The following is a 20,464-nucleotide window of genomic DNA, read 5'->3' as shown; positions in this document are numbered from 1 at the left end:
TCTTAGTAGGGGAATGGGTCGAAATGAGTTTAGTCTGAGAAATGGGCTTTCCTATAATTATTGAATGAGATCATTTAGGCAGGAAATGAGAGCTCAACAGTCTCGGTTCAGATCCTAACTCTGCCACTCTTCAGTTACGTGATCATTTCGCTGGGCCAGTGTCTTCCCAAGTAAACAGAGTGCAAAAGTAAGATCCAAATGTGGACAACTTTATCCCTGTAGATTAAATCTTGGTTGAACTAAGAACATAAGGGATAGTTCTTTAAAATGGATTAATTGGGTCTAGAGCAAGGACTCAGTGATTAAAAAGCACTTGTTACTCTTGCACAGGACCCAGATTTGATTCCCATCACTAACATAGTGGTTTATCCAAGTCCAGTGACTGATGGCTTCTTCTCCGAAGCATATATGTGATCCACCTACATACATGTGGGCAAAATACATCTGAAATAAACTAATAAATCTAATTTAAAAATTAAAAGAATAGATGTTAGCTTGAAAGATTCTGTCAGTGGATTAAATGTTTGCAGAATTCCCAAGTATAGCAACAGCCCATGAGAAATATTTTTGATGTTTCCCTTGAATTTTTTTCTCATGACTTGAAATAATAATGAAGAATCTCATATAATCAACACAGTCTTCGTAGCTTTCACACTGTAGGCTAAAGAGGAAATGAGAAGAAAAAGAGAGACGAGGAAAAGGAAAAAAGGGAAGGGAAAGAAAGAAGGGGGAAGGAGGGAGGGAGGAGGAGAGAGGGAGGAAAGAAAGAGGGAGGATGGAAAGAGGGAGGAAGGAGAGAGGAAAGAAGGGAAAAGAGGAGAGAAGAAAGGGAAAGAAAAAAGACAATTATCTTATAGTGATTTGCTGTTTGGTTTTACTATATTTTCTTAGCTTGAAATATATTCATAAAATACAAAATATTAGCATTCATTTGAAGTTTTTGTTTTGTTTTGGTTTGTTTTTTTTGGTTTTTCGAGACAGGGTTTCTCTGAGTAGCCCTTGCTGTCCTGGAACTCACTCTGTAGACCAGGCTAGCCTCAAACTCTCGAACTCAGAAATCCGCCTGCCTCTGCCTCCCAAGTGCTGGGATTAAAGGCGTGCGCCACCAGCACCAGGCCCATTTGAAGTTTTAAGATATAAACTTCATTGTGAATCTCATTGTAGTTTCAATGTATCCCTCGAAAGTGTTTTCACTGAATTTTTTTAATTATTGCTTGTGTGCAGTTTCTAGAAAAAAAAAATTATTTTCAAGCTAACTTTTCTTTCATGTAATTAAAAAGAAAATTCTGTTGTAGGACTGACTTATTTCTGCTATTAAATTAGGCATCAAGTTTATAGTGAGTGCCCTTACTAAGATACTTTTACAGACTCAACTTAAATATTACCACTTCAGCAAGTTGAAATCTACATATCAATATTAGATGAATTGTCACATGTAATGTGAGTTGCAGATTTATAGCCCACTGAACCAAGTAATGGGTTTGCAATTAGCAGCATAGTCAAAGGATTTGATGAAAACCAGAGCTATTTCTGTGACCAGATCAGTGACTGTTCCAAATGCTTTTCCTAAGGACAAAGTGTGCTTCTCCGTGATGGGACAAGAGCCACTCTAAAAGGAGAAGTCGATCTCACTTGGATGCGTTTGATTGGAAAACACTCACTAGAGGTCAATTCCTTCCCAGCTGGTAGAGTACTAGCAGGCCGTGATATGTCATCACCGATTCTATTCAAGGATTAATGGCTCCAAAGAACAAGATGCCTCACTAAATCTTCCTGTAAGATTATACCCAAGTGTGGCTCGTCCCACCATTCCAGTCCCCTTTGCACACTAAGGGGCAGAGAATGGCTTTTCACAAGTCACAGAGCAACAAGGCAAATGGGTAATCCATGCGTGTTCTAAACTACCTCTCTAGGTTCAGGCCAAGTCATAGCATTCATGAGAAACTGCCAAAACAGAAGCTTGCCTGCTCAGAAGCAGGCAGGGGAGGGAGAGATGGGATTTCTTCAGAACCATCTCTCACCATGAGGGAAGGCTATAGTGTCCCTGGAGAGATATTGCCTGATTCTACTACTAATTTGGCTCGAATGACCTTGAAAGGCTGAGGGATTTCTGTCACTCCTTCTACTCCATATATAAAAAGCTCCAACAATGAGGTTTCAGAATAGCGCCCGTGGCTTTCCCGAGCGGAGCTGAGGAAGCAGAAAACAGGATACTTGCCCTTTTTTACACCCTAGCAGGATATCAGTTCACCTGCCGATTCATCTTTAAGGTACTATGCGTTGAGCTTGTGTTGTCAGGTTATGGAAACGCCTTTCTATAGCCAGTTGGAATGTCTTCGATGAGTTGAGGTTTTTTGGTTTGCTTTTCTTTTTTTTTTTTTCTTTTTATCTCCGGTTTTCTTTTCCTTAAATGTCAGTGGTGTGTGAATTTCAAGTTCAAGAGTGTGAAAAAGACAAGAATCGGTGTCAATCTCAGAGTGAGGCTCTGTGAAGATTAACCAAAATAAGGAATATATCTCATGTTGATTGATGGATAAATTTAGTCCCAAGAAACGTTTGCTAAAAGTGCCAGACCACAGAAGTGCCTCGGGAAGCCGATGGATAGGAGGATTAAAAATTAATTTGAGGTTTTTACTTGACTGAGTGATCTGGGACTTGGAAAATTAAGCAGTAGAATTTTGTTTGTTTGTGTTTTGACAGTTAGCTATCCTGTGTTCCTTCATTAGAGAGATTGCATGAGTCCTACAAAGTCAACTTACAACAAATGTTACCTAAGTGGCTATTTAGTGTGAAGTTTATCTGGCAATGAGTTCTAGGACTCTTAAGGGAAGTTAATCAGTAAAGTAAACTTGAGAACCACCAGTTGAAGCCTAGCAAAGGGGCTCATACCTGTGATCCCAGCACTCGGGAAAATCATGATTTCAAGGTCACCCTCATCTATAAAATGAGTTTGAGACCAGCTAGGCTAGCTATAGTAGACCTAGTTTCAAAAAAAAAAAAAAAGTGAAAAAAAGTTTTTCACAGGAGGCCAGGTGCAAAGAAGGAAATCAAGCTACTTACACAAGAGCAGTCTCTTTTGCTAAAAGTTGATTTACTTCTATTTGCCCTTCTCATATATACAAGGCTACCAGATAGCCTCATTTGGAAATGAAGAAACTGAAACTCAAAGTCCATACAATTTTTACAGTGTAATCTCTTCCCTAGAACTTAATATTGGCAATTTCCCTAACTATTCAAGTCAAGGGGTCCCCAGGGAACAAACACAGACACACACACACACAGGCATGCACACATGCCTCAATTCGTAAATTCCTAATGAGGAGACTAAAGTATCTTTACCATAATTTAAAAGCAAGCATCTTTTCAATTATAGGTCAATAAGCCCCATAAAATGAAATGTATTTAAACATGTATTTTAAAGCTAACTATAGCCTAGGAACTTGGTAGATTGTTTGCCTAATATACAGAAGACTCTTGTGTCTGTGTCTGTGTGTGTCTGTGTGTGTGTGTGTGTGTGTGTGTGTGTGTGTGTGTGTGTGTACTCATGTGTATGGAGGCCAATGGTGGACATCAGGATCTGGCTCTATCACTCTTAGTTTTATTCCTTTGAGATAGAGACTCTCACTGACCCTGAAGCTATACATTGCATACTAGACTGGTTTGCCAGTGAGGCATCTCACCTGGGATCTGACTGTCTTTGTCCCCTGTTGCTGGGATTACAGGCTCAAGCAGCCATTCCCAACTTCAATATGGGTATTAGGGATTCAAACTCAGGTCTCCTTATCCACTGAGTCCTCTCCTGAGGCCCAGATTTTGTTGTTTTTTTCATCTGCATTCCGGGGAATTAAACTTATATTTTAGTGTTTACAAGGCAAGCACTTTACCAAATGAGTGATTCCCTCAATGCCCTCAGATTCTTCTACAAGAAATGTTAAGATCAAAGTGGCTAGAGTCCACTGCCTCAGAGGGGATATGTAGCCTCTTGTCATTGTTTCTATTGAGAAAATAAAGCCATTGTCTAGTGACATCTAAAGGCCACTGGTCTGGCAGTTTGTGGAAGGGGAGAGAGAGAGACAGTTTCTCCCAGAACCTAGGACATAACTATTTAGTCTACAGAGAGCTCACTAGTCCATGTAGGGATCAAAACTTGGACACTCAAAGACAAGTCTGGCCAGCAGACATGTTTTGACATTCTGGCCAGTGCCTTAAAGTGTCTTAAAATTCATTGCCAATATTTTAAAATAAGATTGAACCTTTTTTAAAAATAAATATTTCTTTTGAAAAACTTAAAAATCAGTCAACACTCTCTTGGCTACAGGCATCTGGAACTGAGTGCCATGTCTCCTGTAAAGCAGTACACATTCTAGAATTTTCACGTCTTCTAAATATACTGTGCTTTCGGTTTGTGGCCCTTGGTTTGTATGTTATTAAAACAATAAAGAACACAAGTAAGGTTTTATTAAGCATTATCCATGCCAGAAGCTAAACATTTGGGCCCTGCCATTTCTTCAGCTGGAAGCTGGCTGATTTTATATGTATACATTATTCCACTTTACAGATGAGGAAATGAAGAAGAATGCACAGATAGATACATGGCATGGCTAGCTCCAGAACAGAATACCTCTAAATGCAGTGAAGATTCCTTAGCCAGAACGCTTCTCATAACTCATAGCCATCAACAAGTAGTAGAATGCATAAATTTACTATAAGGCTCCTTTTTATTTATTTTTATTTTTTATCTTAAAATAATTTTAGAATAAGAAATTACAGAGAATACAGTATGTTTCCATCTATCTCACCCAGTCCCTCTAAGATGTTGACATCTTATGTAGACCTGGAACACTCACCAAAACAATGGGGCTAACACTGGCATAGTAAAATTCCCTACAGACTTTATATAGATTGCCAAGTTTTTCCACTAACATCTGTTTTACTGTTATAGGACCCAATCCAGGACCCTACATTACATTTATGTGGGACACACACAAACATACACATGTATATATAGACATATAAATACTTATACCTCCTTATTCTCCTCCATTCTGTGCAAGTTTTCAGTCTTATCTTTCATAACTTTGATATCTGTCTCTGTCTTTCTCTGTCCCTGTCTCTCTGTCTCTGTGTCTCTCTTTGCTTCTCTCTCTCTCTCTCTCTCTCTCTCTCTCTCTCTCTCTCTCTCTCTCGTGTGAGTGTGTGTGTGTGTGTGTGTGTGTGTGTGTGTGTGTGTGTGTTTCTGGGATGTGAAGCATACTAAGGTTTAAGCATGCTAAACTGGCATCTACCTCTGGGCTGCCTGGTCTTAGTCATTTTAAGGAACAGTGGTCAGATGCTTTATAGAATGAGGCTGAATTTTAATTTGTCTGCAATTTTCTTATTTGTCTGTTTATTTGTTTATCTTTTTACAATGTTATCCATAATTTATATTCTTTGATCAAAGTCTCTTCTGACATCTATTATCTCCTATCCCTTTCCCCTCCCACCAAACCCCTGATTCTTGCCAAGTTCTCTGGCTATTTTCATGTTCTTTTCAATTTTATGTATATGTGTGAACTGCTGCATTTAATTAGGGTAGTCTGGAGGAGCACGAGTTAGGAGTCATTTGCTTGAGTGGAAACAATGTAACCAATGTGTAACCTTCCTACGAAAACATACTGAAGAGACAATGCAACCTAAGGAAGCGTTGTGTGAAATCAACAATTGCCACTTTGACATGACCCTTACTCATTGGATAAGGTGTTCCTTGTTTCTGCTCTGTGAAGTTACTATTTCCCCCTCAGCCATCACATGTCCCCATACTCAATAAGAACCAGCCAAGTGGGAGCTTGTATAAAAAAAAAAAAAAAATGGGAATTCCCTTTCTAAAGCCTCCACTGAGAGGAGTCAGCTTGAAGACATGTTCATAGGATTAAGCCACTACCGCATTCCTCCTTCTGGTTTATTTGGGGGTCTTTTGTTAAGCTCAGTGTGCCTCAGATGAACTGCTCTCTTAGTTTTCCAACCTCTTCCACACACATTCACTAGGAATCTCTTTCCTTTCGCTTACTTACTATAATCATGTCCTAACAATCTGAAGTGTAATATGTTGTTTTGTTGCTCAAATTCTAATTTTGGTTATTGATACTAAAATCGCCTTTTGCCCTTTCAAAGTTTCTTAAACCTGGTCGGTTTTTTTGTTTTGTTTTGTTTTGTTTTGTTTTTTTGTTTTTTTTTTTAAGTTATCCATGTTTTTAGCTCTATAAAATGTTTAGTACAAAGGGTGTTAGAGTTGAAACTGTATCCACAATTTATTTACAGATGTTGGGTTCTACATAAGAGACTGGGAACTAAATGGGAAAGAAAATGGGGAATATGTTTCTCTCTCTCTCTCTCTCTCTCTCTCTCTCTCTCTCTCTCTCTTTTTAGGTTTTTCGAGACAAGGTTTCTCTGTATAGCCCTGGGTGTCCTGGAACTCACTCTGTAGACCAGGCTGGCCTTGAACTCAGAAATCCGCCTGCCTCTGCCTCCCAAGTACTGGGATTAAAGGCGTGCGCCACCACCGCCCGGCGTTTTTTTCTCTTTTAAAGACATAAAAGTAAATTTTTATTTTTTATAAACATGTTTAGTGTGTGTGAGTGCACATACACAGAGTGCACATACATACTCCATAGCATGCGTGTGGAAGTCAGGGGAAAACTATGGGAGCTGGTTTTCTCCTTCAACCTGTGAGTCCTAGAGATTGAACCCAGTTTACCAGGCTTAGAGGTGGGCATCTTTACCAGTTAGTCCATCTCGAAGGCCCCAGAAGAAACGTTTCTTTAAAGTTTCACATGCATCTCAAGATTACAAAAACATTACAAGGGTTCCTCGGGGCTGAAGACATGGATAAGCAGTAGAGTGCTTCCATAGCAGTCTGTGGTCATGTATTTACTTCTGAGCACTGAAGTAAAAGAGAAAGAAAGAAAAGAATTCAAAGAACTTCCTCGACCAGAAGCCGAGATACATCTATCATCACCTGCCTGCCTTATCTCCTTCTATATTTTTCTTACCCATTTTCGAATAAGGGTGTCATCATCATGACCTTTAACCCCTACACACCAGTGTGCTCTTTCTAAGGACAGAGACATTCTCTAATACTCACAGCTCCATTGTTAATTGGAGAAAATTAGGTAATCCTGGGGGTTAACACGGAGTCTCTCTCACATAGCACAGATTAGCCTCAAAGTCCTAATCTTCTTGTCTCCACCTCCCAAATACAGTGATTGCATGCCTGCCTAACCCACTGTTATCTTAAAGGAGAGAAATTTACTCTGTCAGGCCATGATTTTTTTTTCGAGGAAACAAAAAATTAAACACACTGAAGCTGATAGAGTTGTAAGTGAGCATGAAAATCATATACAAAAATACCCAGAACAGGGCCAGCAGCATGGCTCAGTGGATAAACATGTTAATCCAATTCCTGGAGCCCACCAAAAGGTAAAGGAGAAAACCAACTCCATAAAGTTGTCCTCTGACTTCCACAGGTATACTGTGACACACATGACCTGCCCATTCAACAACAACAACAATAATAATGATAATAAAATAATAATTAATAATAATAATATTGTTTTAAACCAGAATGACATTTATGTGACCTTCTGTCCTCTAGACTTATTTAAATTGCCTACTCTTGATTTTAAGCTGTTAGGGTAAATATCAGAATAGTTAAGCTGAGTGTCAAAACAAAGAAGATGTCTTCTATTCTTAGAGAACCTGAGGACTGAAGGAAACCAAGGAGACTTGAAATACACCCACAGGCTTCCCTAAGAGACCACCCCCTGCCAACTGCACACACCTGAGGACGAAATCAACAAGCTGAAACTCTTAGGTGGAGAGGTAAAAGACCTGAAGCTGAATTTTTTTTAAGACAGTTGCCTAAGAGAAGAGCAGAGACACCTGAGGTGGAAATTCCTCTTGTAAAATATCAGAGCTTAGTATTAGTCCAGTAGCTCAGGAGAGATAGCCTCCAAAGGTTTGCACATCTACACATGGCTTCATGTTTCTTGTTTCCAAGCTATTAAAACACTGCTGGTTCTTCCACTGAGATCACAGAAGCTTTCCCATCTTCCCGACCCCCAGAGAAAGCAGGTGTACCATGTAGTGCCTTTGTGGTTGTATGTATATGGCTGATGGTTTTCTGTCTGTACCAGGGGAGGTGCACAGACAGCAAGTCACAGCTGAGAGTGTGCATCAGTTCCCCATGGAAATCAAAAAATGGACCCATTTAAGACCTGTTTCCTGGCTTGGGTTTTTATTTTCCTGAAATTGTTACCAATTCTTTTTCTTCTTTTTCCTTTTTTATATGAGATCAAGTACCCCATGCTGGCTTCAAACGTGCTCTGTCATGAAGGATGATCTTAAACTTCAGACCCCTAGCATATACTTCACAAGGGCTAGAATTCGAGGTGGTTCATTTGGTACTGGGGATTGAACACAGAGATTCATGTGTGCTAGGTTCATGTATACTCTATCAATGTAACTACATTCCCAGTCCACAATTCTATTTCTTGAGGACCCAAGCTGCCAGTGCCAGCCACTATTGTGCCGCTCACAATTAGCACAGTCAGTGGAAGCAATAAGTATAAAACAGATTATGAGCTAAAGTAACTAGAGAGAGGATCTGGCCTAAATCAAAATGCACTTTATGGTAAAGAAGTTGTCATATTACTAAAAGCTGAGCTTTGATCTCCCACCAAAACAAGCAGCTATGAATAACCTGTGAGGACTGAGGGCAGTTGCAAGTGATGACAACTCTCATTTTTAGTAGATCGGTCATTTCTTCAGCATGCTTGGCATCACACAGTGAGTGTGTTTACTCAGCCTGACCACAGAGAGGACACAAATGTAACATCCTAAATGGTCCCAGAAGCTTTGCTAAAGGCATCTGTCCAGGCTCTAACACTGAGCCTTGGACAAAAGGGGAGCCTCTTATTCTATTCGTCTCAGGTTTGCTAATCCTAACAGCCCAGCAACAGAAACAAATAAACCTTAAGTGTGAGCTGAGTCAGTGAGAAATGAAGCATTTGATATCATATGAACCTAAGTTGGTGAGAGTGTACGTAAGTGGTGGTTCAAGGTGGTTAACATTTTCTATGCTTGCTATGGGTGGGAAATAGACTATGGGCATCCTGCAAACATGCCTGTGACATCATGTTTGAAGAATGAAAAAGCAGAATGAAAAAGAATGAATGAAGTACCATGAGCTGGGTTACAACATTAGTTTGTCTCATGGGTAATGAAACTGACACTCTGAACACAAAAAGCTCCTGCTGGCTCAACTTAATGGTAATAACCAGCCCAAGGCCCTCATTCTTGGTTCCCTCGTACATCTGACTGGCAGAACACAGCCTGCAGAGCTGGTACATTAGTCAGGATACAGGAGTTGTAAGGAAAAGTATGCCCACATGCCCCCTTATGGATGAGGTGAATGTGATTTTTTTAAAAAAGCCCTCCAGTCCCAGCTATTACTGGAATGACAAGCAGTGGAGTCTGTTTGGCCAATTCAAATAGCATTTGCATGCTCAGGTGTGGTATAAGAAAGAGAGCTCTGCAGAAGAACTCAGTAGAAAAGTGGGGGGCAAAAGGAAACGTTTGGGGGGCAAGCTAAGAATTCTGTAAATGTTCTTTTGCTATGGCAACGTATATGACAAGATGTAACTTGAAGAAGTTAGGATTTATTTAGGTTTGGAGTTCAAGAGGTTTCAGGACACAGTGTTGAGAAGGCATGGTAGCAGGAGTGTTAGACTCTTGTCCACATCACATCTGTATGCAGGAAACAAATAGACAGGAAGTGGGTCAAGCTATAGAATCCCAAGGTCCACAGTCTCCAGAGACCCATTTCTTCCACCAAGGCTCTACCTCCTAAATGTTCCACAGCTTATCAAAACAGTGTGAAGTGTTCAAACATGACCAAACTGCAGCACTGAAGGAGGAAGTTCAAGGCTAACACTATGAATAGGAAATGCACCCCCAAACCCTGAGGAGCAACAGGAAGGCCTCAGACTACACCCAGCAAAACCCATCTTTTCTATGGCCAAGATGAGGCTGTATTCTGCTTTGAACACATTGTGTTGTGAACACAAACAGAGCAGATATCACTCAGGATCACAGGGTGCCCACCATTGCCTTCCTTGTCATGTAGTTCATGACCCCTTCCTAAGGTGAAGCTCCTCCATGGAAATAGAACTCCTAAGTCTTTTCTGACCCAAAATGGCCTGCATGTTGGAGATCCCTAATAGTCTTTTATCCAATTTCCCTTGGGCATACTCAGTTTGCCCTTAGGAGTATAAACTTCTCTTCTTTCAGCTGATTTAATTTCCCTGGATCCTGGATCCACTAATGACTTGCCTGCTAGGATAAGTGTCCTCTATACCCAACTCACCTTCCAGTCAAATGGAGAGATGTCAGACTTCGTGTGGTGTCTAACTGATGCCTGCTGGGCTCTCCTCTCTTTTCCATGATGCTCTCTCTTTAGCTTAAAATGTTCACTCTAAATTTTGATAAAAGAAAACATTTCTATAAGTAGTTATTTGACCAAGCTATCCTTTCTATGAGTGATTTGAATTTTCCAAGTTTTAGAAGAAGGGTTTGGAGCTATAGCACCGCTAACGGGATGCTTGCCTAACATGTGCAAAGCCCTAGGTTTCATCCTCAGCATTGCATAAATCTAGTGCTGTGCTCACCTATAATCCTTGAGAAGTGGAACAAGAAGACAAGCATAGCATAGTAAATCTGAGGCTACCCTGAGCTATATGAGACTCTGTCTCCAAAAAGGTGTTTATAATAAAGGAATTTATAACTAAACTATACACCTAAGGAGTTATTGCTTTACATCCACATAAACTACAAGCTGTGAGTATAAACCTTTGCTTCTAGCTCAGCATAGTATTATTCTTTGTTGGATGGATGGATGGATGTGTGTGCTTGTGAACAGACATTCATTTATGTATGTGGGAATCAGGGGACAACCCTTAAGAATCAGTTCTCTCCTTCTATCTTGTTCAGACGAGGTATTTCTTGTTATTTCTGCTGCATCGCAGACTGACGCTATCTGGTCCCACAGGTTTCCTGGTGATTTTCCTTTCTCCACTTCCCTTCTTGCCTTAGGAATGTTTGAACTACAGATGTGAGCCACAGCATCTGGCTTTTTACATGTATTCCAGGAATTAAACTCAGGTCATCAGCCTTATGCAGCTAGCACTTTTACTCACTGATCCACCTCTTTAATCCAAGCAATATTTTTTTATCCCACATGTATACCCTTAGGAAAATGAAATATCTTATAGTCTCCTGTAGGTCCAACTAAACCCACACAGAATCCAAGTGCATGGAAGGGCAACCATTCCCTCAGTTCTATGAATAAAAATGTAAAACCTAATCTATTTTTGTTATTGGTTTCTCTTCCAATGTCCAGTGACTAGAAATTTCTTGGAATTCTTCACACTGAATCCATTGGCATGGAAATAAAAGTAAATGAAGTTATGTATGCCCTTGGAGACAGAAGACTGCTGTGATCAGGTGGCCAGAAGACTGCTGTGATCAGGTGGCAAGAGAGCCCAGGGTTCACACACACATACAGATTGAGAGAGAGAGAGAGAGAGAGAGAGAGAGAGAGAGAGAGAGCTGTCCCTGCCTGGAGAGATCTCAGTAAGTCACCAGAATTGAACACTTCTTTTACACAGAAACGGCAAAAGAAATTCCCTCTCTGACCTTCTCTCATTGACTAGGTCCTAGGATATCTTAAGAGACAATTTTTGTTTTCCAGCAGGTTCTTTTAATTTAAAAAAAATACAGTTATTTTGGAAAAAATCACTAAATTAGTTAAGAGCAACTAAATACCTATTAAGACACCCAAAATACCAAGACCATATTCTTTAGAAAACTAGACCCCACTAAGTCACAAATATCCAAACACTGAGGTACCTGCCAGTCATGGGAGAGCTCTGAGATCCTCAACAGAGAGAGAACTCAGTCACTTTGCCTTTTTGAAAGGACAGGAGTGGGGAGGGAACTCTGAATCCGTGTAGCCTGAGCAAAGTTAACTAACGTTTCTGAGTATCAATTTCCTCATATGCAAAATGGGAAATTAATTAGCTCATGTTAGCCATCCATAACAGAGTCCTCTATGAAGGTGAGCAGACCTGGGTTAAACCCATCTCTGTTTTAGTCACTAGGAAGGCTAACTCTATTCCTCAGCATCCTCATCTGGACAATGAGTGTAGAACTTCCCCTCTCCTCACAGAGCAGCTCCCAGGAGCAACAGCACAGTGAGTAGAAGATGCTTCTCACACATCTTTCTCAGAGAAGAGCAGAAGTCATTGTCATTCTGAGGAGGGACAGGGAAGTACGACATCTGCTAAGCACCTTGGGCTCTGCACCAGATTCAGAGGGTTTCTCTTAATACTCATTTTATTCCTATACTCACAAACTAAAATAAGTCAGAGTATATTTAACTACAATTAAAATGATTTTCAAACATAAAATCAAAATGTGGCAAAGAATTTATTTTACATATAATGGGAACATTAGAAAGAGACTTCGAGTGAAGAGCTGAGAAGAGATTTACCAGGCAATATGCTTCCCATGCAAGCATAAGAAGCTGATTTTGAATCACCAATACCCATGTAAAAGCCATGTATAGTGGTATCTCCATACTAGGAGGATGCAGAGACAGACAGATTCCAGGAGCATATTGGCCAGCCAGTCTAACCAAATCAATAAGCTCCCAATTCAGTGAGAGCCCCTCTCTCAAGTGTTGATCTCTGGTCTCTACATGAGCACACACAGGCAAGTGTACACACACATACACACACATACACACACACAATTACAAGCGATTAAGAGATTTTTTTTAAAAATCAATAAATTTGTAGTAGATTAAGATTTGACACCAGGTATATCATTTGAACAAAATTTATTTTAATTTATGTTTTAGAATCATTTGCATTACTACAATTTTTCAGTAACTTACAGTGTAGTAAAATGGCTAAAAGATAACAAAAAAGGCAGCTGCTTAAGAGTCAGTTTACCTTCAAGGGCCACAGATGACTTTTCTGTGGTTGTTACTGTTTGCAGAATACTGTTTACATGATTATTACTCTCATTTGCAGTGCAAAAGCAGAGTCATCCCTTTGAGTGTATGATGGCTGAGAAGTGTCAGCTTAAACTCAGCTGGATTCAAGCATATTCCAAATCCAAATGCCTCTCTACTTGCAGTACTGGGCTATGCTTTGTCTTTCACCTTGCAGGGATGAACAGCCAGTATATGCGCAGGGAAGTCTTCTGCTGCGAGACCTGCGATGAGCTCAAAAGCTTCTGGGAAAAGGAGATTCGCAAACAGACTTGTTACCGAGAACTGGAAGAAGATCGCCAGGGGAGAAGTGCTCTGAGAAAGTATGGAAAATGCTTTCCTGTCTTAGGTTTCCTTGGGAATACACCAGATGTGGAGGGCGGCTCAATTCTTTTCATCACTCACTGATAAGAGCAGGTGGATGCTGGATGCTATATTATAGAGGGAGGAAACAAGAGCAAGATATCGAGGGAAAGAAGTGTGTATTCAACTCACAAATCCCAGAGAGGAGTCTCCATACGTTGCTCAGACACATCAAAGAAGGAGCAGGTTTTAATCAGAACATAGGAGCCAAGAAGAAAGTGTAAGCCATACCCTTTGGGGATTTCCAAGGCAAAACAGGAAAGAGAGGGCAGTCCAAGGTTGGCTAGTTTGCACAACCCCAGTGGTCTAGCCTTCAGTGCAGGCTCTAGAATGCTTTCCAAAGGGGAGCACAATAGCAGGTATGGAAGTTGAATATGGAAAAGTTGAAGCTACAGACTTGTGTGTAGATGGTTTGGAGATTGGCTGAGCCTCTTGCTGAGACTAAGAATGTAGCTTAGTTGTTAGAGAGCTTACCTAAAATGTACAAAGTCCTGAGTCAGATGCCAGCACCAGATAAAATGTGATCCAAACACCTGTAATCCCAGCACTGGACAGGTAGAAGCAGAAGGTTCAGAAGTTCAAAATCACCCACCTACATTACATGAGACTCTGGCTTATAAAAGAGGGTGAGGAATTAGTCCTGAGAGAGGCAGTCTCTCCCTAGCCATGACTTTTAAAAAAGAAGTTAGAAGCTGGGCAGTGGTGGCACATGCCTTTAGTCCCAGCACTTGGGAGGCAGAGGCAGGTGGATTTCTGAGTTCAAGGCCAGCCTGGTCTACAGAGTGAGTTCCAGGACAGCCATGGATACACAGAGAAACCCTGTCTTGAAAAACAAAAAAAAAAAAAAAGAAGAAGAAGAAGAAGTTAGAACATAAAATACAGAAAGTCAGAAATCAAGGTTAATAGAGCCACTCATTCAATATTGCCGCTGTCTTCATGGGCTTTCTTTAATGAATCTAGAGCCTGTTTCTCACTCAGCTGTCAGCACTGCTAATATTTTACAGCCAGAGAACTATCTGCAGTGGATGGAGGGCTCTCTTGCCCTTTGTAACATGTCCAGAAGCATTTCTTGCCTCAAAACATTGACTGTCAGCAGAATTCCCATTCCCCATAGAGGTAAAGGTTCCTGGAGGTCAAAATGGTCCCTACTGAGAACCAATAGCTTACAGATATCAACAATAATTTCTTCAACATACACAAAAGTCAAGTTCTGGGTTGTCCAGATGGCTCAGCAAGTACGGGCACTTGACACTTAAGCCTGAAGACCTGAGTTTGATTCCCTACAACCAATATTTGGTTGAAGGAAGGAATTGACTCCACAAAGTTTTCCTCTGAATTTCGTGTACTTGTCACAGCATATGTACCCACATATGCATAACATGCACACAATAATAATTAATAATAATAATAAATAATTTAAATAAATAAATAAGGTTATGTTTTCTGAAATTGTTTACTCATGAGCTGGGTGTGATGATACAAGCTGTAATCCTAGTCCTTAGGAAATGGAGGTAAAAGGATCAGAAATTCAAGATCATCCTCAGCTACCTAGAGAATTCAAGGCCAGCCTGAGCTACATAGAGCCTGCTTCAAAAATAAATGAATAAAAATAAGGATAAAGTAAAATATCCTGTTCAGCTCTTTACAATTGTAACCCCAGAAGACAAGGTCAAACTAAGCTTCAGGGACAGATATGTCTGCATGAGAAACTATTTCATGAAAACCTTCCACATCTGGAAGGACACATATAAAGAGTTTTAGAGGGAAGGTAATGCACTCTTTTTCTCATTGACAAATGAATTTCTTGTTTTAGTTGGGAGTATATTGAAAGGAGATTATTTATTTACACACAAAAAAGCATGCATTCTATGAGTATCGTGGGTCTGATGTAAGACCCTCTTTTGCCCTCACAGGTCAGTTCCTCAGAGCAGCAGGAACAGTTCAACTCCTCAGAGTCTATATAGGTTCTTTGTTCCTGAAGTAGGAACAGTCCCACTGAGACATGGACTCACCAGTGGAACAGTAGCTCATGTAGTCCGGAATGGCCTCAAACTGGCTACATATCTGAGGATGACCTTGAATTCCTGATCTTCTACCCCCATATCCCCAGGCATGAGCTACCACATTTAACTTTCAACATCATCTAAACTCCTAAAAGTTTAAGCTGCAAAGAAGAGCCTCCCTCCATATCTAAAGAAGAACTCTTCCTCTCTTCCATCCACATCCCTAAGAGTGTTACCAGAAAAGTTATCATCCCTTGATCTTGTTTAGAGGAAACAGGCCTAGATAAGCATCTGTCCTGTGTGATATCTGGAAAGCAGCTGGCCCTCCTGATACCCTTATTCCTGCATCCCTTCCTTGTGCCAAACTAGCATGGAAGTCTGAAGGCTCCCCCTGACCATCGCAATTCCATCTCCCTCTGTTTTCACAATTCCTTCCCTAAATATTCTTCTGGAAAGACTCTCAACTGAGATGCATAATGCCGGGCCTGTGACAGAAAAACAACAACCCTGGGCTCGAATTTTCACTGCCTCCCAGTGAGTACGTGTTAGGTCTTGAGAATCTCACCACCCTGCTTTCTATCTAAGTCTAGTTAATTCTACTTATCAAGGAGAATCAGAGTATCCAGATATTAACTGTCACCACCTACCCCAATAAATCAAAAGAATCTAGAACAATAAATAAATAAACATGACTTGGACTTCATTTGAAAAGTGAAACCAGTATTTTTAGGCTAAAAGGCAAAGACTTTAATACCAGCTATACTGCTCCTCTCATGTGTTCAGATATCATTTTTAAAGATTATTTTATTTTTGCTTATGCATATGTGTGAGTCTCTGTGTGTATATGTACCTGTGGTGGCCAGAAGAAGGTACCAGATGCCCTGAAGCTGGAGTTACAGGCAATTGTGAGTCACCTGATATGAGTACTAGGAACCAAATACAGATCCTTTGCAAGAGCAGCAAGTGCCCCTCACTGCTGAGCCATCTCTCCAGGCCCTTGACACTCCTTTTTTACAGAGCCTTCCTCACACCAACTACCTATGCATTTATAGTCACCATTTTACTGAACCCAAAGCTGAAAGGAAGCAGCAGAGTGATTCAAGAGAGTGACCAAAAAAGAGCAGCAATCTATCTGAATAATCTGAACATCTAAACCACACTGAAAGGCCGTTTGGGTTGACAGGGTACTCAGGCCTTTACCGGTTAGCAGTAGTGGAAGGGCCGCTATGAAAAGTAAACAAATGCGTTGTGAATCCCAGATTCTGACACCATCTTCCCATAATAGTTGATTATCCTGTATGTGTTGATCTGGGTCCTCTAAGAGGATCAGATTAGATGTGTTGGAGATTTATCAGGAAAACATCTATGGGAGAAAAAATGGGGAAGAAATTATGGTGTGGTGACAAATGTTTCACATCTGGTTCCACCCATGCACATACATGTATACATTTACCATAAATCTCATTGACAGGAAAGCTGTGCCACACACAACTCACAGGCAATAAAATTTACAATGTTCTTCATTATAAATTCAGCACAGCAAGCTGATTCTCGCAGTGTGATTTTAATGGGTTTTGCTGACCTATTGTGCCTGTGGCCAACGAATAGTTACAATTAAATCAAGACTTGACAAAATCAAGTAAAAAATCAGTGCTGGTTTGTCATCTGCCTCAGTCAAAAAGTCCTATTATTGATTGCAATACTATTTAGTTCTGAACAAATATTTCTTCAAATTTTTTGTTATTCATAATATGATACCTTTAGGATATAATTCTTATGTTAGTACAGACTGTTCAAAGCAATCCATCAAGCTTGATGCTATCACCCAGGCAGCTAGCCTTATCAGAGAGCCTGAGAAAACCCTGAGTGTAGTTGGAAAGGGGAAGATTTCAGTACAGAGTCTTTCAAAGACGAGTGACAAGGAGAGCCTGTGAGCCATAGGACCCCCAGATCAGACAGTTTGGTAACAATTAAAATGCAGATGAAGCTAGGCATGGTGTTGAAGGTCTTTAATACCAGCTCTCTGGAGGCAGAGGCAGGCTAGTCTCTTTGAGGTCAGAGACAGCCTAATCTACAAAAGAAGTTCCAGGCCAGCCAAGGGTATACATATTGAAAGCCTGTTTGAAAAACAGACAGAAGATAGATGATAGATAGATAGATAGATAGATAGATAGATAGATAGATAGATAGATAGATAGATAAAAAATAGATAAAGACAGAATGCAGATGACCAAGTAACAACCTCATAACACAGAAGAAACAGAAACACAGGTAACACAGAAGAAATGGAAAATTGTCAATAGATGGACGTCAAAATTGGAGGTCACAGAATCTCAATAAATAATCCTTTCTTAGCTGTCTTCTGGTGTATGCTGTGGATAGTGCCAAAGGATCCCTGGTAAAAACAGCTGTATGCCAGGTGTGCACTGGTTCCACACTTCACCTCTCTTTTCAAGCAGGCAAACCCACTCTTACACCTCCTGCTTTTATTTAAAGTTGAGACAGAAAACTAGTGTCCTGATGCTATTCTCCCATGTGTGTTGCTTTTCTATACACCTTTCAACTTTCATACCTTGGTTAATAACATGCTACAGGCACAATCATTGGCAAACACAAGGCTAATCCTTCAGATTCTTCCCATGCTTGCCTGGGCTAACAATTAAGACGTTTTAAATAAGAAGCTTGAGACGGTGAGACACCTCAGCAGGTTAAAGTACCTTACCTCTCAAGCCTAAGGAAGAGGAGAAGAGGGGAACCAACACTGAAAGTTATCCTCTGACTCCACATGTGCATGAGAGCACACACTCATACACAACACACACACACCAATAATAAAAGTAATAATAATATAAAGAAGTAGTAGTAGTAGTAGTGATTAATTTTAAGTTAAATTTTTAAAAGAAGATGAAGTTGCCCTGGAGCTAGTTTGATGCCTAGAGCCCTCAGAATATTTTTATTGAGTTGATTGAATGTAGCATTTCACGTCTGGGAATTTCTCAGGAAAGTACAATAGACAAGGATACGGCAAGAATAGAAAACAATATATTCACTTTGAGATTGTTCGTAAGAGAGACAATGTGAATACATTTTTCCTTTCTTCTTCTTTATATATTTTCATCTTGCTATACATATTGCCTCACCTCCAGTACCTCGAGATTCTTCCAGATTATTTTGCTTAAAGATTTATTTGTTTTCACTTTGTATGTCTGGATGTTTGACTCCATGAATGTATAGGTACCACACGTGGACCTAGTATCTAAAGAGACCAGAAGAGGGAATGGAGTCCTCTGGAACTGGAGTCACAGGGGGTTATGAGCTGGTGTGGGTGCTGGGACCCAACTCAGACCCTCTACAAAAGCAGCATGTTCTCCTGTCACATGTTAACACTACTGAGCATCTCTCCAGCCCCTTTCTCATCCTTTGATTGATCAGAGACCACAAATTAGTTTGCCGTCTTAGTCTGCATTTTCTATAGATCTGTCTGCCTGTTCCTTTTTATCAGGGTGCATTAACAATGGTGACTCTGTATCACATAAGACTTAAAATCAGGTCCTCTAAGTCCTCCAGCCTCATTCTTCTTCAAAATTCTTTTGGCTAATCTACTTCTTTTCTTGCTTCTCCGCATAAAATTGATGATTGTTTTTTAATGACGACTTGCTATGTTTACCCAGGCTGGCTTCAATCTCTTAGACTCATGTAATCTTCTTGGTTCAGTCCACCTAGCAGCTGAGCCCACAGATGCCTGCTCTTCCAGCTTGATGATAACTACAAAAACACTTTAACTGGAAGTTTGGCTGGAATTTCACTGAGTCCAGTATTAATTTGGGAAGGCTAAATTAAATCTGATGAAAGACTACTTATTTGTAGACTTCACTTATCTTTTCAGTTTTCCTATTCTATCTCTGCTCTTTACTCGTTGGCAAGAGTCACAGGCTTCTTGGGGCAGAATTTATGAGAGGCAGATGGAAAACGTAAGTGGGCAAGGAGATACGGAGACAAATGCACTAACCAACTGCATGTATGGTGTCTCCTCCTCAGGCTTAGAGAAGAATGGAAGGAGAGGCTGGAGAAGAGGCTGAGAATGCTGGATAATCCTGATGACAAGGAAAAGCAGGCCAACCCTGAGAACTGAGTGCTTCTGGCAAACCATCAAGGGCATCTTTTTTCTAAGAGGAAAAAGACTTCTGCCTGAGTTAAACTGACAGAACTTCCCCATTTTCTCTCCCATTCGAGAAAGGATTCACATGCAGACCCCACCGTGTACTAGTGGGAACTGTTATCCAGCTCATTGCTCTTCACAGAGAGGACAGGGTGACTACATGGGTAGGATTCTTAGGACATATATATTCTTTGAATTAGCATCCCTCCCCAGGTTTCTAAGATTCATATGGTATAAGCTGGTTCTGCATTCTCCCCTCATTTTGAAATCTAAATGCTTTCTCTGAGCTTGCTTAAGGAAATGACCTTAATGAAATCTAGCTCCCTACAACTCCAGAAATTGGTCACAAAATCTTTGTCTCCTTTCTCTGGCTTTTTTTTTTTTCAAACAGAGATGCTGGCAGAAATAAAACTAGTATGAATATTGAAATTTTAGTGCTATGATCTGAAAATAAAATGAATTCATTTTTCTCTTCCTATAAACTTGGGCTTTTTGATGATTATGTTTTATTTAGGCACATGCCTAAATAAATAAATATAAAGTATAACTCTGCTAAATGGTCCCGTCTGTCTCACCTTCGTCCTTGCTCACCTCAAAACTGCTAAGACCTTTCACATTTGTCTTAGTCAGTTCTCTACTGGTACAGCAAATATTGGCCCCAGAATCCTCAGACACATTCTGGAACTTTGAGTCATCTTCACTTAGCTTCCTGCCTGGACCTAAAGAAGCTTACTAGACAAATGGGATTTACAGTAGCAAGCGTGGGGATTGCTTTGCCTCAGGTTGCTTGAGGCAGGGCAGGAGCAAAGGGAGATAGGATGTAGGACTCCAGGCAGCCAAGGCACAAAA

General features: G+C 40.4%; 1 protein-coding gene across 1 annotated transcript; it reads left to right on the top strand.

Annotated features, from left to right (window-relative positions):
- Positions 1-1,929: 1,929 nt before the first annotated feature.
- Positions 1,930-20,092, top strand: LOC114632637 (protein FAM240B-like). The gene is made up of 3 exons (XM_028781221.1): positions 1,930-2,270; positions 13,269-13,413; positions 19,495-20,092. The coding sequence occupies exons 2-3, from the start codon at positions 13,271-13,273 to the stop codon at positions 19,586-19,588; spliced, it is 237 nt and encodes a 78-aa protein (XP_028637054.1). The 5' UTR covers positions 1,930-2,270; positions 13,269-13,270; the 3' UTR covers positions 19,589-20,092.
- Positions 20,093-20,464: the final 372 nt, after the last annotated feature.

The sequence above is a fragment of the Grammomys surdaster genome, unplaced genomic scaffold (assembly GCF_004785775.1).
Source record: "Grammomys surdaster isolate TR1022 unplaced genomic scaffold, NIH_TR_1.0 375, whole genome shotgun sequence".
Classification (NCBI taxonomy): domain Eukaryota; kingdom Metazoa; phylum Chordata; class Mammalia; order Rodentia; family Muridae; genus Grammomys; species Grammomys surdaster.
Note: the sequence above shows the minus strand (reverse complement) of the source record. Positions and strands in the feature narration are given on the sequence as shown.

Bases quoted from the DNA above. Each gene is read 5' to 3' on its own strand.
- LOC114632637 (XM_028781221.1), top strand. From the start codon at position 13,271: ATGAACAGCCAGTATATGCGCAGGGAAGTCTTCTGCTGCGAGACCTGC. The intron at 13,414-19,494 runs GTATGGAAAATG...TCTCCTCCTCAG, and splicing joins GGGAGAAGTGCTCTGAGAAA to GCTTAGAGAAGAATGGAAGG.